At 40.7% G+C, this 24174-nt stretch overlaps 1 protein-coding gene across 3 annotated transcripts in view; it reads right to left on the bottom strand.

The window, feature by feature from the left end:
- The window catches only part of grin2bb (glutamate receptor, ionotropic, N-methyl D-aspartate 2B, genome duplicate b), an 88143-nt gene extending 64357 nt beyond the window's left edge, over positions 1-23786 (bottom strand). Inside the window, exons 1-6 of one of the 3 annotated variants that reach the window (XM_046411978.1) lie at positions 23600-23786; positions 23227-23407; positions 21773-21872; positions 20248-21033; positions 13882-14654; positions 184-873 (exon numbers count right to left, since the gene is read on the bottom strand). In XM_046411978.1, the coding sequence (XP_046267934.1) occupies positions 184-873; positions 13882-13890 (699 nt within the window). In that variant the 5' untranslated portion in view covers positions 13891-14654; positions 20248-21033; positions 21773-21872; positions 23227-23407; positions 23600-23786. Of the gene's footprint in view, positions 1-183; positions 874-13881; positions 14655-20247; positions 21036-21772; positions 21873-23226; positions 23408-23599 lie in introns of all 3 variants that reach the window. The other 2 variants (XM_046411999.1, XM_046412008.1) reach the window with 2 other exon arrangements.
- Positions 23787-24174: the final 388 nt, after the last annotated feature.

Below are 24174 nucleotides of genomic sequence, written 5' to 3'. Positions count from 1 at the left end.
TTCTCAGTGCTAAGCATTTTAAAATGTGCTTTCCAAATCACATCTAAGACACATAATTATAATTACTGCTTAATGAAGAAGCAATAGCTTAAAAAAGATGTCTACCCCCACTTCACTATTCACTCAGTATTTGATGTTGATGATTGTGCAGTGTGGTCAAATTACTGATGATAGTTTTCCTACCTTGGCAGCCATGACCATGGAGGAGCCTCCTCTGATGCCCAGGATGGGGATGTGTGTCTGGGCGGAGATGAAGTCCAGGATCTGAGCAATGGCCTCCTGGTCCGTGTCATCACCAAACACTACGCCTTGCAGAGAGTTCCTTGTCATTTGTCCGCAGATCCGATTGATGATGCTCTTGGGGTCGGTCTCGTTCATTGTGACCACCTCAACTTTTGGAGGGTAAGGGATGTGGAGGAAGTCCTCTTTCTCAAGTCCAACTCCCAGGGTGACTTCACTAGAGTTGCCCACCAGGATGACAGCGATACTGAGTGAGTTGATCAGTTTGGGACTGATTGGGGGAAGAGCCGGTAAGCCAGGAGAGTACTGAGGAGGAATGGCAACACCTCTCTGGGTGCCACCTCCCCTCTGACCACCTTGTCCTCCTGGGACACCTCCAGGCCCTGTGCCTGGACCTCCACCTCTGCGAGACTCGCAGACGGGCAAGAGGAGTATGGAGAAGAGGAGCAGAGAAAAGGACAAGGAGAGGAAGGGCAGGGTCAGTCGAGGATGAGAGTGAAGATGATGAGAGGGCTGGTGCGGAGGAGGAGGAGGATGTTGGACGAAGGAGGAGGGGAAGACGAACTTGTCCTGAAGACGGGAGGGAGGAGGGTGGAGGCTGACAAGCATTGTGGAGGAGTGTAAATGGCGTCCCTGGAGGAAAGGAGACGGAGAGAAAAAGAGAGAAAAATTATAACACTTCAGATTTAAGTGTAAAAATTAGAAATTTAAAGTCAAACCATTGAATTTGATATCATCTTCAAAAATCCAATACATGCATTTTCCTTTTAATTTACTTGTTATTTTCCAGCAAATTAAATATTCATTGATTTCATCTGAATTGCCACTTTTCATATTCTTTTTAGAAAACAATACCAAAACAAGTTGAGCACATCATTCAACAGAACAAATCTGAAGAAATGGTTGCTACAAAACAGATCTTTTGAGTATACAAATTTGAGTGGCTGCCAAAATGGACAAACACAACAAATGAAAAATAACAAATGAAGAAATGATGGTTGAACTGTGTTAAATAATCTTCTCTCTCTATATATAATAATGTTCTCTAACTGAAAAAGTATTCTGTCATTACGCAATTGCTCCTGGGACGACTTTATGGATAGTGTTAATAAAGAGAACATTAAAACTCCCGTCTTGGTCAGAATCTTAAAAGAATACTGATGACTCATTTCCGTAATTATCAAACTAAGTGACCCACATAGCTAAGTATGAAACCCTACATGGAGAGAGGCCTGTAAGCTCTCATAGAGCATCAAGTGACAAGGCCACATCCATTACACTGCGCTCTGTAACTTCCTTGGAGGAACCCTCTGGCACACATCAAAGACCGAACGGGAAAGAGAGTGAGTAAGTGTGTGGTGTGTGTGTGTGTGTGTGTGTTTAGAGAGAGTCAGGACAGCACTGGGTGCATTTTGACAGATTGACGGCCTCACAGCTTCATGGACTAGCTGCCAGGCTAAGTGACCATTAGACACTCAGACCGGGCTGAGTCTGAGTCTGAATCTCCTTTGTGTTTCTCGATCTCTCTTGTCACTCCCTCCCACACTGCTTTCATAGCTTTTCTCTCCCTTTTACCCCCCCAAACCTGTTTTCTTTCAGTTGCTCCCTCCAACCCCCTGAGATCCCTTCACTGCTCTTGGAAGTCAACTGCAGACCTATTATTTACTATTATTGCTATTATTTACTGCTCCTATATTAGCAGCCAAACAAGAGGTGCGGAGAAGAGTATAGAGGAGAAATGATAGAAGAAAGGAAGAGGAGAGAGAATGAGAGAGGCGGAGTGAAAGATGTAAACGGAGGGAGGTGACAGGCTCGGAGAAACACAATTAGTCATAGCCTGATGTTAAAATTGTGGCGTGTATGTGTCTGAGCGCACGCACATACAAGTGTATCGAAACTACAAATTTGGGCACATTTTCTGCGTAGATAAAAAGGAGGATTCTTAACGAGTATATGTTCAGACTCATATTCTAAATTAAGCACAGAGGAACACTTTAGGAGAGGGATAAATGAAGGGCAGAGCAAAAGGCTCGCTTCTTCTGCGCTTTGCTAACACCTTTACTAATCTTTTATTTATCAGGCACCCTGAGTGCTGTGGAGGTGACTCAGTCAGCACCCAAAACAAGAAGTCCAAAGAAAATAAAGGACAAAGAGAAAAGTTGTTGGGCAAAACGAAATCTGACCGAGGTAGAGAGCAGCGACAGAAAGCAAGGAGTAATCTGTGAAGTAGGTCGAGCACAAACAGAAGAGGCCGGACAGTGTGGAAAATCTGAAGAGGAGGAAACGTGATCACCGCATAAAAAAACTGTTTGTCTAAAAGGTCTAATTACCAGAGGTTTGTCAGGCTTAATTGCAGGTGCACATGCTAATTGTAAACGAGCTGAACTCTCCATGGGGGCGCCACAGTGGAGCCGAGAGAGAAAGAGAGAGAGGAGGAGTAGGAAACGAGTGGGAGGAAGGCAGCAGAGAGAAGAGGAGAGAGAAGAGTGAGGCGAGGGAGAGAATAAATAGAGACATGCACAAAAGAGATGGAGGTGGAGGAAGGAACAGCAATGAGAAACCAAGAGGAGGGAGGGAGTGAGGGAGAGAGGAGAGAAGGAGGGAGGTGTGGAAGGGCAACGCTGCTGAGAGAAAGATGAAAAGAGGACATGATTAGAACGAGATGATAGAAGAAGGGTCAAGGGTGGGGAGGAGGTTAAAGAAAACTCCAAAAAAGAGAAAAAAATATGGCAAGGGGGAAAGAGAAGGTCTCAGTCTACGAGAAAAATAAAGGGAAGGAAATTCTGCAAAAGGGCTGATGAATCAAGTGAGAGGGGGCACAAGAGGGAAACTACTGGTAAAAATATTTCAAAATAATACAAGAAGTGTGACGGTAAACGAGGGAACGGAGAGAGAGACAGAGACGAGTTCGGATATGCCTTTCTGTGTAACAGCAGTGCTCGGTTTCCATAGTAACAATTCAAATATGCCTCCACATAGCACCCTGATGGACAGGAAGATACACACAACTCACACACTCGCACTAATTCATGCAGTACACTGCATGCAGTGCGTGCCCTCTCCTAATAATACACAATTTACTTTTATCCAAGCCAGTGCATGTTGCTGCGCCAAACTATCACTGACAAAAATAAAACCCTTGTAACATAAAATAAACAGCACGGTGCCTTCGCGCAGACGTATGCGCGCACACCCACTTAGACACGTACAAAGCAAGGTAAAGCATTCCTGCAGATGATCCACTGTTCCGCCTTTTAGTGTACCTCACATTAAATATGAATCTCCAACAGGTCTACAGGCAAATAAACAGAAATAACACGACGGAGGGAGCATCCGGCCTGGAAGCAGACTGAGCAGGTGACTTTTGGACTAAACAGACAGCCATACAACATCTCCACTGTCATTAACAGCCCCAAATTAATAACATTTAAATGGAGGGTGTCAAGAGCGGATCATAAACAGCATAATAGGGCAGAAGTAACCCATCTAATGCGGCATCAACAAAACCAAGCTGACACATGAATTTATGTGCCCTTGCGAGTCCATTACAGCACTTACACAGCAATTACAATAACATATGCACTGCAGGGAAAACATGCATAAGTGGCAATGAACAGCCACACAAAACACCCACATGTGTGCATTGCTTGTATCCAGTAATTTACTGCAGACATGACTAACCTTCTACCCGTCGCTCTGCTAAAGACACACATGCATGAACGCAGAGCTGCCCAAACAAATGGCTTGAGTGTACGCACTGCTGGTCATGCAACAGTTTGGGTCAGATGACATCTGAGTCCTCCTGATGGCATGAATGGCTTTTGTTTTCCCAACATGACAAGACACGTGTGCCCTTCAAAACATTCACAAATACACACACACATTCAGGTTCATGTGCGGACAGCAGGCTCTGGGCTGAGCTGGATCATGCCAATAAGACGGAGGCCCACTTAACATTTACAGAGAACATTGATCACAGCGCTGTGTCAAATGGCACGAGCCGCCAATAGAATAAGTCGCGCTGCTTGAGACGCGTAGCTGCACACACTCACACTCATGGACTTCCAATCTGCCAATAAAGATTCCACATGATGAGTCAAACCGTGAACCATGAGCCTCGGCACCCCGTCAGTTCTCACAGTAATGAATAAGTGCGGACTTTAATGGTCAGATGTGTTTCCTGAATAGTGCTGGGGATCACAGACTGTGGTGTATGCGCTACAGAGGCTCCCAACAGCAGCCTGAAACGTTAAAACTGAATCTGCCACGCTATTTAAAACACACGTAGGCTATCGTTATCGGGCTCCACTATATCCCTGGAGACTTTAAGTGGTGGGCTGCACTGTATGGCATTTGAAAGGCATTGTGGATAACATAAGCTGACAGGCATATCTATTAAGGAGCCCATTTACATTCAGTAGGTGGTCAGTTACAGGTAAGAGTGGTACTTCTGTCATCTCCACTGAAGCACAAGCTGAATCCAGCATGATTTGTAAATAATATTAAATCAACGAATAACAAATAACAGTGCACTTTAATAAAGCAGAAAAGGCATTTCGACACCAGCATAGCTTCAACATGTAAATACAACCTGAAAACATGAAAATCCTTGAGAGCGTTTTCAGTTCATACAAAGATCAAGATATCCGCTGGAGAGATGCCACAGCAGGTGACAATGTTTGACATTTCTGTTTATTGTCACAATTCCAACATGTCATCAATAATTCAAAAATATACTTACTAACTGCAGGCAGGTTTTCCCACATATCCACCCAACACAGTTCTTATGTTAAACGCTTCGTGGGTATAAAACTACAAATGTTTCCATTCCAGATGAAACAGGTGATAAAGTGAAGGTATTATCTCGCGAGTTATTATGTGATTTATGGTAATCCTATGGTAAAATCATGTGCAGTCTTTAAAACTTATCTAGCTAGAACCAAGAGACTTAAAAGCACAGAAGAAGCTGGTATTCATATTTTGACGCAGGTGACCTTTACCAACAATAAAAGGCAGCTACTTACATTTTTGTTGACAAGAGAGCAAGGAAGCATCCTCTGGGTTTAAACAAAACATTCTGTTGTATCTGCAGCTGCGACAAGATTTTGTGAAAGATCAAGTGAGTTAAGTCTGTTGTGCCTCGAAAGTCTGCGTACCCTCACCGGTTTAACACTAAATCCCATAGTTGTGTTTTGTTTACTCTTATTCGTAAAGAATAAAAATTATTGCTGGTGAGGGGTTGGCCAACAGCCAACAAAGTTTTAAATCATCCACACACAAAAAAAAAAAAAAAAGAAAAAAAAAAAGAAAACTGGTGTAGCTTTTGATGAATGATGTTGATTCTGATTTGTCAGTCAGAGATGTTGTGTTCAGTCAGGTAATCAGACATCATGCAGCTATAATGACTCTCCAGCAGGGGTGGTGGAAGCCAACACAAGTTCTATTTACATCCTCTGTAATTATTCAATTCCCGCTCAGAAAATCAACTGTCTTCACGAGCTGTAAAGTATACTGACTCTCCACTACACTGCAATAGCCATAGTTTAAGAAAACGCTGCTATTCTGGTGTTAAAAACTGTAATAATAAAACATTTCGCTGTCAAGTAACTAGTAATCACATTAAAGGATACGGCTGGTTGAATTCTATATTTGATTACAGCTAAACAGATGGAAGAAACAAACAGTGTATTCACAGGGGCTGAGATCAAAGACAGTACAGTTTCAGGTAACGGCGAGACCCGACAGATAACAGCAGATCCATATCTGCTTGTCAGAGCCAAACATCACTACGCAATGATTAATAACTGGAACCAGGATCTTACAAGTCAACAAAACTGTCTTGCTTTCACATGATGACGCTGTGTCGTGGTTCAGCAAAATTTGCGCCAAAAGTTTAACTTTTTTAACCACGGTGTGTGTGAACACGCCTTTGGTGTCCAACTTCCCCGCTCTGTCCGTGGCTCTCAGCACGGAGCACATTTGTTCCTACAAAACCAGATAAATATGGCTCGTTCATTTCATTTTTAAAAAGCGCTCAGTAATTGCCTAAACAGATGGGCATTGAAGTTTCAAGCAAACAGTCGTAAATAGAGCAGTTTTAGGGACTATTTTCAGCGGTGGATTAATACACACTTGGTAAACCTGGTGAATATTTACAGCAGGAGGATAATTAATTTGAGACTGACTGGAAATAAACTACAGTGCCTGTTTGCACTGTAATGAAAGAACTGCAGAACTGTGGTTATATGCCTTTAACAGAGTGCAGGTCTATGGCACAGAGGAAAAATTGTTTTGCTATGCAAACAATAATTGGATCAATTCATTGTTAGTTTGGTCTTTTCATGAGATTTGCTGACAGTGAGAAAAATACAGAATATCAGCAGATTTATACTTAAAATCATGCTGATTCTTTGGGCACTTAAGGATTTATTTTAGTAACAGTGGGATGGGAGAAACAGAGAAAAAGACTGTTGTAGAATCAGAATCAAAACAACGGAGGCAAGAGAAAACAGCAGGACAGAACATATGACGTATAAAGGGTTGAAAACCAACACTGTGTATCATGACAGCATGAAGCATTACAGGAGTGTTTGAGTTATCTTCTATAATACAGTATTCTCGAGTGAATAATCTGTCACCTCATGACTCTCAACCAGAATAGCTTAAAAAAAATCACTAGTTTATTGAAGAGGGTCTTGGGTGTTTCATTAAGTGCACTTTAGTCTAGTCAAGAATCCTCTCTTTGCTAATTGCTCTTATAACGAGACACACTATACGGCGCTCTTCTGTCATATCAACGCTGCTTCAGCACTTTAAATAACAGGATATGGTCTTTACATAAGAGACAAATATACATACATCCGACCACACCAGCGCAATACATAAGCACACATGTGTACACAACAAAGTATACACACTCTGAGGCACAGGGATGAAGAAAACGCAAGGTTGAGACAGGATCCATCTATTCCCCAAAGTCTTCATTACCTCATTGGAGCCATTTATTTCACTGAGGTTATATCTCCTACTCTGGACTTAATTTAGCAGCAAAGTGACGTCTCCCTCTCTGAGGCTGCCTTTACAGCCTCAGAGGGCCTGGACCACCACTGTTTGATAGCTACACGAAGCATGTAGAGCTATGCCAGGTCTCTGATCTCTGGAATATGTCCACGGTACTGGCTTCCTTTTTTTTCTTTTCTACAGGGTATCATAACTCCCTCTGTTCATGCATGTCAACCCTTTTTTAACTGAAGCAGCCCAGTCTCTTACGAGTCAGTCACACGCTCTTTTCAGCCTCATCCTGGAATGTATTTTCTCAGGTGTATTTCACTGGATTTTCTGAAACATCACACCCAAGTATTATGTCCGCAGTCTGGGCCAATAATTGGTGTTTACTATTTTTCTGAGGGCAAAATTTGAGAATTTAACAGCTTCAGCACTCTGGGGTTTTGATAGCAAGCCTATGGCACCTAAAGCTCAAGAGAGAAGTTGTGAAGAAAGGCCGACCATCCACTTTTATAATTCCTCTTAATTACCTGAGGCCTCACACCAGCTCCAGACCTTTGTAGTCCCCCAAGATGCATCTTTACTCTTCTGCCGGCACCTGTAGCTGCACTGCCTGCCTGCAAGCTCTCTGTGCAAGGCTGAGTCATTTTGTTAAATTTATGGTGTTTTAGCCAGACTGTTATACACTGCTAACAAATATTAAAGAAATCACGCTTTGGTTAGTCTTAGAGCAAGTCTAAATGATTCATTTCAGTCACCACAAACCCCCAGTTTTCATAGGTGTTACACATTGTCAAGATACTGGTGATTCCATAGGATAAACAAACCAAACAAAATGCACAAACACACAATGTAACCCGCATGGCTGTTAAAAAGGTGTAGTAGGGTGACAGTTGGAGCATTAATTATTAACCATCTACACCCCTTTCTGTTTTTTCAAAAATAGCAAAGGTGGCCATCATGCCCTTATTGACCTGAGCTTGTGACCTATTTGATTATGTTAAAAAAAGGTGGAAAGATCAAAAACACAGAGTGTTTCCTATTGTGTTTTTCTTAGCACTGCAGGTTGGAAACAAGCCTCTTTATTACTCATTTTATTTTCAGTATTACCTGTCTACATACTTCAAAGTACTTCATTTATTACCCGTTTAACTTCTATAAAAGCTGTATGTCATTACTCCTTTAACATTCATGTCTACAAGGCAAACACATTAAAGAGAGCATCCAAAGAGGTGTTCAAATGGACTGGATCAACGTCGCCACACACATTCATTACCGTTACACATGATAATATGAGCGGTAAATCGTGGTTTTGGCTGTTTACTTAAGTAGATCTGCTGGTTCTTTGGTAAAAAATGTCTTTCAGAATTTTCCAAATCCCCAAAAATATGACATCCTCGAATTTTTACGAGTTTTTACTCAACTCAAAGATATTATATTTACAATCACATTAAAACAGGGAAACTGTAACAAGTTAATAATGTACATTTCAGAATTAATTTTCTGATGATCTCAGCTGTTCATCCATAATGAATCTGGAGCATCTATCCAAAGGTCCAATAGCACAGAGCTCATCCAACATAAACAAATCTCAGCAATACAAACCCACACACTTGCCTCCACTGAGACCTAAACGTGGTAGCAAAGATCCAGACTCACATCCTCTTTTTCGTCACCATCAATATTAACCTCCCCACCCCCTGAAGCGGTTTGTTCTACCTCTCGGCCTTGCCTCTGTGTCATTGATCACCTGTCCCTCCACTTTGTTAGAAAAAATAATTAAATAAATAAGTGACAACTGCTGCTTCCCCACTGAGTTTGTGCTGATCCTTCATGTTTGAGTCTGTATGAGTGGAGGGGCAAGTTCCTCCTCACCTCTGCAGAGTGAAGTCACGACTAATGAATTGACAAGTTTTCCCCCCACTGAGGGTCAAATGGAGACAGACTCATTGACACTGGGAGCTGGTTAGCAAACACGGTGGCTGGAGTTGTTAAAAAGCTACCACCTGCTGACAGCACTGCTAAAATGTTGGGAAATATCAACACGACAACAGAGCAAGCATTACGAGAAAAAAAAACTAACTAACTAAAAATAAATCTGATTTTGACATCAGCTTTTGTAATTATAAAAGACAGAAATGAAAACATAAATTTTATCCTGTCTTCCAACAGGTATTATGATCCACGTATGGCAGTTTACACAAATGAATTAGCTGGCAACAAGATCTGAGCCTGTCAAGATTTCTCCCTAATTGAAGTAAACTAAGGCTGTTGATGAGATCTGTTTCTTCTCCTGATTCAATCAAACATTTTGTGTTCATTTTCGTTCTTTGCTCACTCCCCTCTCCCTCTTTGAAAACATAATTATCATCTTATCGTCCCCTCTTAGCAAAGCCATCTGCATGACACGATTTCTCGCGAGTCCTGATGTCTGTCTCTTGTGCTCCTTTTGAGAACAAAAATTACTCAATCTTGTTCAGCTATCAAATCCTCCTTCAGTTCTTCTCATCTCCATACCTCGACCCTTTTCTCACCCTCTAGATCTTGTCTTTTGTTCTATTAGCCTCCTCCATCTGTCTGAAAAATGATATGAAAAAACATTTTCTGAATCTCTTCCCTGACTCTCACTGGAAGACCTTCAGAAAGCCTCCCTTTGGCCTGACATAAAAAGCGACATTTTTTTGATGAAATTTCAGCATGTGCCAGCCCAGACATTCTGATCATATAATTAGTGAACATATACGGGGTGAAACTCTGATGTGGTCGCTGGATTTCTGCATCTGACACCTCAGTGAAACATAAAATGACTCGCATAGCTACAGCTTCAGTCTGTATTGTGTTCAGTTTAAGCAGAGCCTGCACGAACAAGTATCAGCATAAACTGGTTGAGTGCCTGCTGACTTCAGTAACAGAACGGCACACCAAGAAGATGAGCAACTTGGGTAGAGGCGGCATCGCAGTACTGGGGGCCCCCCTTTTCTCTATTCTTAGCTCTTCCTCCTTCTCTCACGGTCACACATGACTAGGTAGAGAAGAGAGGTACAAGAGGCATCTTGGGCTTCAGTCGCTAACTAAGATGAGACGGTAGCAATGCTCCATTTTATTCATTTAACAGGGAAAACAACAAGCCGAGCTGAGCGGAGAAAGGCTAACAATTTATTTAATGTTATTTTGATGATTCTGCTGACAATTCTCAGAGTTAAGTGAAAATCACAGCTACCCTGAGCCCAAAGTGACATCTTTAAATTGATTCCATTTTGTCCAACCAACGGTTTAAAACTGACTTTTCTTTTACTGTCGCATATGACAAAGAAAAGCAGAGCATCTGAAAAGTGATGTGAAGAGGCATTCTGCATCTGACAACGCAGGTGCAAAAATCATGGATAACATTGAGGCTGCTTGCTGACTGACTGCAGCTGCCTTACAACTTGTAATCTAAAGCGGGGCTGAGCAAAAAGACATTAATTTTACAACCTAGTTTAACAGCGTGTTTAAACAACGGGTTGCATTTCACTTAATTTAGTCTATTTTTGTGTGGTGTCTCTAATTAATCTGAACTCTACGGTTTTCGTTTTCATGTCAGTTTTTGGTTATTTTTGATGCTGTTTTGTAGTGTGGTTGAGCTGCATTGCTTGCACTGAAAGGTATTTCTATCCAGGCTGCCTTTGCTGATACAGACTGGACACCTTCCTTTTTTTTAAAATGTAACCATTCTAATCATCATGATGGTAGGATTTATTACAGGGCTGTTGTAAAAAGTTAGAATTATGTTTCTGGAAAGGTAAATATAAAATGCAAGCATATGCAAAGAAGAATGCTATCTCAGTGGAGCTGACGCGAACACTTCCCAAATCTCAACAGTGTAATGTGTAGACCTGCATGTCAAGCAATCGGTTGATCCAATCCTGTCGAGACGCAAGTTCTAAACAGAGAAATAAACATGAACAGTCCCCATGCCTTTTGCCTATGTGCAGTTCAGAGAAGCCAGTTTCAACCTTTGGAATGATATATATATATATATATATATATATATATATATATGAAATTGTACTGCATGGAAAAATCTGACATTGCATTGATGACGGAGGTATTTCTGAGGCATTGTGTAACTACTTTGCACTTCTGTCCCCTCTCTTTCTGGCTCTGAGCAAACAATAAACACCAGGCTGCTCAGCACCTGTAATCCTTCAACGACTCAATCAACATTTGTAAAGCTGGTCACACGAGGCTCGTATCCAAAATTGACTCAGCCAGCTGTCTGCTGTGAGTCCCAGCGTCAACATCTCAACGCCCATATATTCATGACACTCCACCGCCGCCACTCTGCTCATGGTCCACTGATCAAAACAGGGACTGCGCCGCCCGCCTGACAAGAGAGCCAACACTCGGATCCCATAATCCCCTGTACCCAACCCACTCTCCAAAGAGATGCAGCATCACGACGCTGCAACAACACGCCCCTCCTAGGCCTTGTTGCTTACGCACTCAGAGCTACATCTGTCTACAAAGCTGCCTCCTTCATCCACTGTCAGTGAAGCTCCCTCTGGATTTACCGCCTGCGTCTGGATCTTTGCCTGTCTCCTTTTCTGTCTGCCACGCCTTAACCCCTTGCTTGCTCTCTCTCATGTTCTCTCTCCTCTTTTTTTATATGTCAAAGCTGCCCTAGAAACACAGTTCACACGCAGCCATTTCAAGCCTGCAGTGTCAGCCAATACCCAACTGTTGAGACAGAAGACGAAGTTTTGATTGAAATATTGTGTTGGACAATATGGGAGCTGTGGAGTGCTGTGTTTGTGCTGCATATGTGAGCAAGGCGTGGGAAAGAGTAGAAATGTCTCGCTTTTGAAGCTGTTGTCTTGAGAGAGGGAGGGACACTACCCGCTGTCACACACCTCCTCTAAGTCACGCTTCAGCATCATAATTAGATACTTACATCAGATCCTGAGTCGGCGGATGCAAATGTGGAAAAGCTTAGATTTGTGAGCATTAACTAGCCTCACCCAAAGCAAAAACAAAAAAAACAATTCAGCCAAGAATCTAATCCGCAATGCCACCAAGAGACAAATCCTGGAGCGGCTCCATTGGCAGCAGCCAGACAATGTGACAGAACGCAGGGTTTTCAACATTTTCTGTTGCGAAAATGTTCACACATGCAATGAAAACGCATGTAAAAATCAAACACACTTTCCACTGGTCGAAAAGTTATTTCTGTGCTCATGAACGTCATGTGTGAAATCCCCTTTTGAGCCGATTTCGAATTATCTCCTGTACTCTTTGTCAAACTCCCTCTCAAACAAGCCTTTCCATTATCTTTACACGCCCCTCCAACTTTTAAACGTGCCGTTTATCGCTCAAACTCATGAGCTGCTGCTGAAAGGAGCACAAGCTTGGCAATAAAACAGGCTCCAGCTTCCCCACTCTGTTGCTTTATACAGCTACTATTGTCTAGACCTGTTTTCCCTCGTGAAGCAGCACAACTCTGCGTTTTGATGGGCTTATTGAAGCTACTGCCTCGTTATCCCTTATCTCAACACTGAGCTCCCTCAAAGCACAGGGAGAAAGAATGTGCGACCAAAAAAAGACAATTTGTCTTTTGCACTGTGAAGCTCCTCATCCTCATGTACTTCTCTTTCTTTGTCATCTGTTAGTCTTGAATGAAAACAAAAATGAAAATGAAAACATTACCATAGGCTCCTGCACACACATTTAGACATAAAGATTTTTGCACATACTGGACTTTAATTGCCAAACAACTTTAGACAACAACTTCAGATAATTCACACACGGATCATTAAAAAAGTTTTCTGAACATTTCCTTTTTTCTTTTTTTTTTTACAGTCAATTTCTGGAAAGCATTATTATGAAGCGATGTCGCTGTCACAAAATTGTACAGTCCAATGCACTGCTTGCTATTTTCAAGGTTCAAAGAAAATTAAAGCCCAGCAATTCCTTAATGTGACCAAAACACATCATGACTGTGATCCTTGAGGCTACCGAGCCAAGAAGCATCAAATGTGTCACCACAAACTACACAATACTGCGTTATCTGATATGTGACATGAAACATCATTTCCACCTCCTGTGACAATTTACACGACACTGAACTATTTTCACGAGTGAGGAGAATTTCTGGAGGAAGATATTTGATTGCTGAGGAGACAGGAGACAAAACACTGACAACTACTGCATACTAACAGTTAGCACAGGAAATGATTTTAGGTTTCAGGAATGTAGCTGGAGTGATTTGTCAATTAATTGATAAGTCAACTGACTTTTAGGTAAATATTAGGCATTTTCAGCTTCTCCAATTTGCTGCTTTTCTCTGTTTGTTGTCATTTTAATTAAGATATCTCTGAAATCTTCATACTGCTGCCTGGACAAAACAAGCAGGCTAATTTAAAGACGTCACCTTGACCTCTGGGTAACAGTGAAAGACATTTTTCATTATTTTCTGATGCTTTCTAAATTGACTGATTAATCAAACAAATAGTCTACAGATGAAATAAAGAAATCTGAAAGAAAAGTTCAGCTGAAATTCACCTCAGTGAACACAACCAGCAGAGTTTTTGGAGAAAGGTTTGAGGAAATGCTCACAGACGCACAAATACAACCCAGTTACCCAAATCACTGACCTACCTTGAACATTGCCAGCCCGGATCTCCTCTCTGCTCTTCAGAACTGGCATGATGGAGTGATCTGGGATTCGACTCCTCCTCTCATAGCCTCGGATGAAGGGATGGTAGACAGACGAAGTCGCAGGCAGAAGACTGAGGTGGGGCGAAGGGATAAGTGGCTTCAGGTTGGATGAGGGGACAGGTGGGCAATGCTCGGGTGTTATCAGTGTGTTGGAGTGCAACAGTTTTTAAAATGTAATAATATGTACAAAATTTGCAATAGTTGAAATGAAATCATTCATTAAAATTAAATCAGTGCAAACCAGTGGATTGCTTAGAAACAATGATTTTACATGTAAAAAAGACAAAGAATCTGCAGAGCAGCAGCTCTAACGTGAAAGACATATGCTTTTGACTCAGATCTTAGAGTAATTTAAAAGTTGTCTGTGTATGTGTGAACTCAGGAGAACAAACTAAATAACAATAGATGGTGAGAGATGAGGGAGCGTTCTTTCATTCGTCTCTTTCCATCCGATTCTCTTTCCCCTTCCTCCAACGCTGGTGATGCAGCTCGCAGAGGTCTCCTCCCAGAAGTCTGCGAGTGTGTGAACACAGTTGCCGTGGAGATGAGCAGCAACGTGTGTGTGTGTGTGTGTTTGTGTGTATTCCTCTTCTTCTTCTTCCCTCCTCTTCTTCTTTCTTCTTTGGCTTTCTTTCACCGCCTTGCCTTTGCTCGCTTCAACCAGTCATGATCATCAGTTTGCCGGCCCACTCTGCACTCTTTCCAGTCTCAATCTGAAGGGGAGAAGAAGACAAGAACGAAGTCAGATGACAGAATGCGGCTGAGGCTGGACGAGCTGTTGGTGAAGGCTGAATGCGGTTGTGTACACAAGTCAATTACCTCTGAGGTCAAGGCTTAACTCAGTCAAGTCGCTGTGTCTACATGCCCCTTTTTCACTGCAGTTTGAATGTGTTGTGAATGTTGCTGCCTGGTAATATGACTGTGCTTTTCCTTGAAGGAGATGCTCACAGCACATCTGTTTTGTTTTGGTTTTTTGTTTGTTTGTTTTTTTACTTGTTTCTTAAACTATGGGTGTGAGTTAAAGTGAGTCGCACAGCCTTCATTGGTGGGTCCCAACATGAAGTCCTGATATTTAACAACAGGTTGGTCATTAAAGATTGAGCCATACTGTTTATATCAATGTGAGCCATTTTCTTGTTATCTCTATACTGGGGCACTTGCAGTTCAATAACTTTACAACTTATTGACTTAATTGGCTTTCTATGATTGCTGCATCAGTGTGACAAAGTACCTTTATTTGTCAGGTATTTGATTTCCCAGATTTGATCGAAATGCCCAAAAGTTTCTCAAGTGATTTTTCCATACAATCATACACATGGTGACAGATTATATCTACATCATTCACTCCTCATACATATCTGTAATAATGTGTTTGTTTTCCAGAAATTCAAAATATAGTCCATCTGCTTATATTGTGTGATTTTTCTTTTTAAGTAAATCATCTTAAATGTTTTTTGATGTGATTTACTTAAATTTATGTATTTTGTTAAATATTTGTGTCCTCGCTTATAGTAGCTAATTCAGGTATTTAAATTAGTTAATTAGGGCCCTTGAGACTCCCTGAATTGCAGTTTTATAAACCCCTGCTTTAGTCCAATAAGAAAGAAACTAATTCTGGATAAAAAAAAAAGAAAAACATTTGTGATGATTGTGATGCCGCTGAAATATAAGTGGATTTCATAACACATGGGAGAAAAAATTAAGCAATTTTTACTTGCCATGTTATTGAAAATTAGAGGAATTTCTGCAGTAAGTGAAAATAAATTTGGTGTGACTGTAATCTTTAGAGCTGGATAATGAGCAACAATCAATTATTTGATCAATTGAAAATTAATCATCAACTTTGATTCAGTTATTTCTTTCTGCAATAAGAGCCAAAATACTTTCTGGCTTTCTTAATGTTCGGCAATATTTTACTGAAAATCTTATGATTTGGGACTGTTGGACATTTGAAGATTTCATTTGGAAACTGTGGTGGATAATATATTTTTCTAAATTTTCTGATATAGTATGGACAAAATGATTAATTCATAGAGATTAAATGGACATATTAATCACTAATGACAAGTTGCTAGTTAGTTGCAGTAATGCATGTTCTAATATTTCATCCTTTAAGTCAGATGAAAACAGATGAAAGCAGTTTTTTAACATGTAAAACATGCTCATAGGGTTACATCTGTTTCTCATGTATGCATTTATCTGTATAGTCTGAGGAAGTCTCATATGTAGCTATACACAATTTAGGAAAATAGTCAGAGGATATCTGCATGTGTAGAATTTTAATCCTGTCTGGCAGCGCAATGAATTATTCATTAAACAAATTTTATTTACAAAGATCCATCTTTCTGTCTCTGACTCCTTCAAAGTCTAATTATCTCTGACTCTGATAGTAGTATTAAAATGACACCGATAGCTTGATTCATGAAGAATAATACAGTGTATCCTTAAATAAACCTCAGCATGAAACAACTGAATGAGGTTTTTTTGTCTGTTTAGTTTCCTTGCCAGCTTATGAATTAACAGCTATTCAAAATGTTGAATTATCTCATTTGGTGTGAGGTATTTGATGCATATGTGTATGTGACTTCCTCACTTCAGAGCAGAGAGCGCTGTTGTGACGTGACATTAGCTGTTTTTGTGTTCCTGTTGTGCTCAACACACTCTTAATGACTCCTCTTTTGAACATAAATCCTTCATTAGACTGAAACCCAAGAGGTGAGCATGCCCTTTTAAGCCTTTATATTTAAACCACTGTGTGCTCACAGCATGGAAACAGCCCACCACTCTTTTAAAAGATGGCCTAAATCATTTAGACTCTTTGGGTTTAAAGATGCTCAGTTAAAATCAACTTGAAACTTTTAGGTCAGGTGCCCACTCTTTCTTTCATGGAGAACATTTGAGAGGAAGCCAACAGACACTATACAGACAAAAGTACAGGAACACCTAACCATTACACCAACATGGACATGGTGACATTGCATTCTAAGTGCATGGACTTTGGTGTGGAGTTTGGCCCCTTTTGTGGCAGTGGAAGCTTCTGCTATTCTGGGAAGGCTTTCTGAAGGATTTTGGAGTGTTCTTTGGGGGGAGTGCCCATTAATGCAGTGGAGGATCTGTGGGGTGAGGCACTGATGTTGGACTGGAGGGGCCTGACTTGCGGTCTCCGTTGCAGGTCATCCCAGGGCTGTTAGATGGGGTTGTGGTCAGAGCTCTGTGCAGACTAGTCAGGTTCTTCTGAACCATCTCTCTTTGGACCTTGCTTTGTTCAACCCAGCACCGCAGTTGTGTTAGGGTGGAGGGGGGCCTTCACCCAGCTGTTGCCGGCATTGCCAAAAGCATTGTCCAAAAGTCTTTATATGCTGAAGCATTAAGACTTCACTTCACTGAAAGTAAGGGGCCGAGCCCAACCCCTGAAAAACAGCACCACTACCACACATGCCTTCAATAATGAAGAGGTGTGTCACAATTCTTTTGTCTATATAGTGTAAATCCCCTTATACTTTAAGTTTGCATGTGACCCAAAAAACAAACAAAAACAAAAAAACAAAACTGTTGATCTTTTTAAATACAAAGTCTTCTGGCACTTTTTAGCACATGCAGTGGAGAGTCTATATACTACATTCATGGTAAATAATTGGGTTTAGCATGTGTAAACAATTAGGAGTGGATTCAGTTTGTTCTTGTTTGGTTTAATGATGCATTCTAATCATCTTCAGGATAATTATGCCATTGTTAAGGAGCAGTTTGGTTGACTGGCTAGGCGGTTAACAATTTTAACCCAAAAAAAGGCTACTTATCAGAGAAAAGCATTGGACGACTCACGCTTGTGTGCCCTCTCGCACATGATGCCCCTGGATTGAGCTCACACTTTGCAGACACTGATAAACAGTTTTAGTCATGTTACATATCTGTTTTGCGCTATTGAAGCTCCAGCAATTTTCCATAGACTGAATGGTGGGATTTTGTGTTGTTAAGTGTATGACCTTTTAAGTTTATTGTACATTTTTGTAGATTGTTTGGACCCAAAGGTTTTATATGTTTGTGGCAGTAAAATAAACTGTGATGCAATCTGACACAACTGGCCTAGTATGTCATATATAGTGTACGGTGTACTCATTAAGGTCAGTCAGACAGTCTAATACAGTAAACCTGGTGTATGAGTCATATTAGATCTGTGATTCATTTTCAGAGATCTGATGAGGATCTATCGAGCAGGAAACAACAAGAAATGTAATGGTGAAGAAGGAGGAGGACAAAGAGGAGGAGGGCATCAGCATGGCACTGGTTAACAAACCTCAAACAAATGAAATATACAATCAGGAGAAGAAAAAGACTTAAATTGATGCATGTAAAAGCATGCACATGCACTGGACTAATTGAGAGAGTCAACTGGTGTAAGCTGATGGAGATTTAACCAAATCAACAATGTAAATTAACTTGGGCTGATTAAATAGTCCTTGAGTGAGAAATCTCTCTTGCTAAAAACCACCGCTGAGAGAAGAGAAATTCTTGGAGATACAATAGCAAATAAATATAAACTGGATAAAGATCAAAGGCATGGCCTGATAAAGAGCCAATTAGTCACAGCAGGGTGAAGAAAGGTTTAACAGTACAGGCAAATGTGGTGGAAAATATAAAAATACCCTTCACAGAGAACCTGCTGATGGAAGTTCATGCAGAATGCAATTTCCATCATACCATGCAGTCATTCAAATGCATACACACACTTTTGCCCAGTTAGCTGTACTCTTGCACGCATACACACACTCATACATTGAGTGCACACACCGACTGCTCATGCATGTGCATACGCTCAGTTGCGAAGAGGAAGTGAGTACTATATTAATTCACTACTCACCTAATTAACTCTTTTCTGTAACACATAATTTATAGACTGTAGTGGAGATGTTTTACAGAGGAGCAGGAGTTGAGACACAAAAGCAAAGACAGAGCAGAACAAGTGGTCCTTCATATTCCTTCATGATGACATCCCACTCTCAGAACAATCAAGAAACAGGTTTTTATTAAGCCACTTTATCAGTCCATAAGAAAGGAGGGGGGGAGGGAGAGAGAGAGAGAGAATAAAGTGGCTGTTGTGGGCCTACACGACTGGGTGTAAATTTTCACCTTAAGGCTGAGTGCACAGTCAATTTCAGGCAGATGTCCATGGATATATATATAACTTAAAGTCTAGCAGTGCAGCGCTCCCAAAAAGGTGTGGCAGTGAGGAGTACAGACGAAGCATCAAATGTAAAAAAGGAGGAAAGTGTGGCAGAAGAGAGGGTAGAGATGAAATGGGATATTAAGTTCTGTCTATTTTTATCTGTCTATCAGTCTGTCTCTATCTAAAACCTGCACACTGTGGGTTACACCTCAAATCCACCTCAAGGCATTACCCACTTAATCCACTTTTCAACATCCAACTAATGCCAACTGGTCTCTCTTGCCTGACAGAGGATGAGAATGAAGACAAGTGGAGAGGGAAGAGCTTCAAGAATGAAAAACGGACATTTCTGGATGAAAATCAATCGAAGAGAGGGAGGGGAAAATCGAAAGGATACAAAAGCAAGGGGATTCAATTCTGAGAAATATTTTCATGATATCAAGGAGAGTGTTTAGGTTTTAAGACTGTGTGCGCGTGTATGTATGTGTGTGTGTGTGTGTATGTGTGTGTGTGTGCGTCTGTGTGTTTTGGGTGGTTTGTATGAGAAGGGGCAGAGAGGCAGTAAAAGATCTAATGGCTGCTGATGGACTGGCAGAATGAAAATGAGCACAAATCAAGCATGAAATGGGATACACTCTTAATGACTTGAGATGGCCATTAGCTTCAAACTTTGAATGCCGCTCAACACATGAGGAGAATATCATTTAGTTTAGATTTTATATTTCTAGACTGGTCAAATCATAATCAAAAATAAAAGGACACCAAATTTGCCACGAAATGAATTTCATACTCCCTCACGACTAAACTGAATTGTTGTTGTTACTTCACAGCAGTTGGCAAAACAAACTGATATCTTCATTGAATGGAAAAGAGGACATGACATGTGGACTGATTAAAAGATTTTTGCAAAGACAACAAGTACAAATGGGCGCACTTTGCCATGATGAGATGAACAGATGAGGAGGAGGGTGTAATAACCGCATGAAATCAGACCAATATGGACTCACTGAACACTGTTCTTACAGGCATAGTTTAGTGTGCGAGTGCATGTGTGTGTTAATGTGTGTTTTATGTATACGTAAAGCACACACAAATACACACAGACAGACAGATAGACAGACACTAAACGATAATTAACCTACCTAGAGTAACATTTAAGAATCCCAGAAGAGTGTGATGCAAAGAAAATTGTGTGGAGGGACCAAAAGAGAAGGAAAAGGGAAAAAAAAAGAGTCATTCATGAGGAGTTTTTTTTAGTTGTCTTTGAAAAAAATCGTCCAAGTTCATATAACATCAGACAGAAAGAGGCATAGGATGGGGAATGGTGAAATGATGACAGTAGTTAGAAATGAAATAGCAAGGAGGACAGGTATGATATGGTTTGGCAAAAGGGAGGGAAGAGTGGAGAGGAGGAATTAAAGGACAAGAATAAAAAACAAAACTCCTCCCTCCTTTTCTATTTTCTCTAACTCATAAATAGAGGAAATTATACACCAAATAGATGGAGAAATAGATGAGGAGGCAAATGATGGAGAGAGAGACTATATGAAAAGATGAAGCACCTCCCAGCACCGCGATGAGGAATAAGAAAAATATAAAACGAAAGAAAAAATTGAATACTCCAAAGCCTTCCGTTTTTGCTCTGTTTAGTGAGGTGAGGGGGGGGGGTTGCTGTCAGTTCTATCCCCCCTCTCTCTGCAACTGGTCAGTCTTCTTTTATCTTCTGTCCTCCTCAAAGCAAGATGCTACCTTCCCTTCAGATGAGCTGTAACCCTTTGCCAACACAGCTGTTAGACATGGCACTCAAGCTGGCTGCATGGTGGGGCGCTGCTACCCAGAGATACAGAGAGTGGAGCCGAAACACACCTCTGGCTGGCATAGAGCGCAGAGCACAACTCAAACTGCACTCACTTGCTCTCCTCCCCCTCCTCTAGAGAGACAGGGAGAAAGAGAGAGAGCAAAAGAGGGAGGGAGAGACAGACAGACAGACAGACAGAGGAAGAGAGAGACGTGGAGGTGGGTCCCTCTATAGGATTGTGAATTAGATCGATGCAACAGTAAAGAAGGGCTGCTGCAACAATTGTCAAGAAAATTGTTTCCATAAAGAAAGCAATGGCTCCCTCTATTGTTAAACTGTGAAGAAGTGAAGACAAAATCATGAGATATAGTTGGAGATTAGATTGAAAGTAAACCCTCTGCAAGCAATATATTTTTGGCTTGAGTGATCAGGGCAGTTCATGTGTTCCATTTGTCAAACTGGGATCCTGGAACCAACTACAATCCTCCAGAATAGGTTTCCCAGGAACATATTAGTAACTGTAAAATTTTACACACTAACATCCAATGGAAACCTATCAGACCTAACGCTCTTTGGAATAAATTCCTTAATCAGTTATCGATAACTATGATTACAGGTAGGCTAGTAAAATACAATACCTCAGTTTAAAGATACCTTAAGTAATTTAAGTCATTTATTTAACGGATGTAGAAGTTTCTTTAATCTAATCTAATCTAATCTAATCTAATCTTCTTTATAGATTAAGACTTAACACGTGGTCAGCCTCTACAAAATGATCTGTTACACTTTAAATTACCAAACAGTATATAAAGTGGTTAAACTTTGCTGCATTAAAAAGTTCTGTGTCAATAATAATGCAAATATAATACCTAAAATGACTGCACTGTCGCCTCACAGCAGGTGGGTTCTGGGTCCGCTTCTGCGTAGTTTCCATGTTCTCCCTGGGCCGACATGGATTTTCTCTGGGTGCTTTAATAATACATAATATAATCAACAAATAAATTCTGATGTAATTCTATTCCATAAATCAGATCCCCAAGGGAAAATTCACAAGCTATAACCAGGCCTAAGGAGACCATGATGAACACATCCGTTATTATTATTATTTGTTGTTGTTGTTGTTATTATTATTATTATGGAATATGCCATTCTGTGTGATGTGTAGTTTTACTTTTGATACTTTATTATTTCTAGACTGTGGTATTTCTATTTTTACTTGAGTATAAGATCTACATGGAAATACAACCAAACACCAATTTCAAATCTGCTAGATTTGTTGGATACTTCAGAAATTACACAAATTACAGTCCACCTACCAGGCTGTTGTGGACCCTGTGTGCCAGCTGAGTGGTTAAATGCTGTAATTATAATCGATAAATAAATACAGGTTCTGTTTTTGTAAAAGCTATTATAAATTGGTTAATTAAATAACATTTAAAACCAACCAAATAATGAGGACATATTTGCTTAACAGTATTTCAAAAATTCAATGTTATGTTATTTTTTTTTTTTTTTACAATTATTCCATTAGTGCCTGTATGTGTTGGTCAGTAAGTAAAAAGAAACAAATTATATGAGGCAATGTTGAAACAGTTTCAGCATTTCATAGTTTGTCCACCAGAGTTGTGTAGTTTTTGTATGCTGTACTGGCTGCTTAAATGCTTACTGAATGACTGAAATATGTGGCTCCTGAGCCAGTTTTATACCAGACTTACAATAACTGCTTGAACCAGCGACATATTGACAACACACTCTTTGAACTAAACCTAAAGAACTTTTCTGTAGTGTGATTCATAACTTTCATCTCTGCTATATGTTACTGAATTGGATGGGTGAACTCTCTTGACTCACATATCACTATCAGGGTAAAGAGTTGGTGTTCAGGTCCAAGAGCAGGACAGAATCTGCGTTGATATTCCCAAATCTAGAGTTTGACAATCAGCCTTTTCAACATAAAAGGCATGGATAAGCTTTTCTGGGGAGGCTAAGCAGTGTGATACTGTTGGAGCACAGCGTATAGTTTCTCTTTGTGGCCCTTTTCTGTTCGCTAGCCCATAAACATTGAAGAAGTTTGTCAGCAAAGGCAATCAATATCAAAAGCCTTAAACATCTCAAGACAAATTTATGCTGCTTTGCTACTACAGAGACTCTCATCTACCAGAAAGATGGGTTAGGTTTCTGAATGCTTCACAGATGACATGTTGATTGGGCTTAGATATTCCTCAAAGTGTTTCTTCTGCTGTCCAGAAATATGTACAGTCAGTTTTAGCAGTTCTTGATAAAATCAGCCTGGATTAAACCCTGTATACCATTCACATGTTACCTGATGATTTGTTGGAACCAAAGAGCTCTCGCAGTGTCAAAATCTGCAGTCCTTCATGCCTTCTGCCTCTTGCTTGAGAAGTTGAAAGACCAAAAGGCCAAACCATGTCCAAAAGGCCTCAGCCAATGTTAGTGCCAACCAACAAGTCCTTGTATTTGGTGTTGTTGCAAGGATAGACAACCTAGGAGGGTAATATATTATAGTTATAGTTACAATTATAGTTCCCATGTTGGAGGTATAGCATTGTCCAAAATGCCTTGGTATGCTGAAGCATTAAGATTTCTCTTCACTGGAAGTAAGGGGTCTAGTCCAACCCTAAAAAACAGCCCCACATCACACCTGAATTCACTAATAAAGAGATGTAACCAAATACCTGTCTGTATAGTGTAGATGTTCTCATGATCGTGCCTTGACTGGTTTCCTTTGTGTTTTCCTGTGTTTCCAAGTAATCCTCTGTAGGCACGGTTTCATTCCTTTTCTCTCTTTATTTCTAGTGGTTCTTACTGCACACCTGCGCTGCATCATCCAAGTCTGTTTTCCCAAACCTATCAGCTCTTCTTGTTTCCACGCCTCATGCCCCTCACCTGTGCCTCTCCATGTGCCCCTCGTTGCCTTGTCAATTTAGTTTTCGGCTCCAGTTTGAATTCTGGTCTGTGTTTGCCACCTTCTGCACTTCTGTGTTTTTTTGCTTGTTTTGTCATTTTCAATAAATAAGTCCTACTATTGTTTAATTGTGTGTGCTGTCTCCTACATTTGAGTCTGGATGCTCTGTTCAACTTGTGACAGCAATCATGTTGCTTAATCAGCATCTTGATATGCCATACCCATCAGCTGGATGGATTAACATGTGGCAGAAATGTCTGTATCCTACTACTAAAGTGTCAATGTCTTCATGGGCTGCTGTTGTATTCAAAGCAGTAGACTGGTATCTACACCTGCAGTGAAAAG

The sequence above is a fragment of the Scatophagus argus genome, chromosome 2, assembly GCF_020382885.2.
Source record: "Scatophagus argus isolate fScaArg1 chromosome 2, fScaArg1.pri, whole genome shotgun sequence".
Classification (NCBI taxonomy): Eukaryota; Metazoa; Chordata; class Actinopteri; family Scatophagidae; genus Scatophagus; species Scatophagus argus.
The sequence above is the reverse complement of the archived record's forward strand: the minus strand, read 5'-3'. Positions and strand labels throughout refer to the sequence as shown.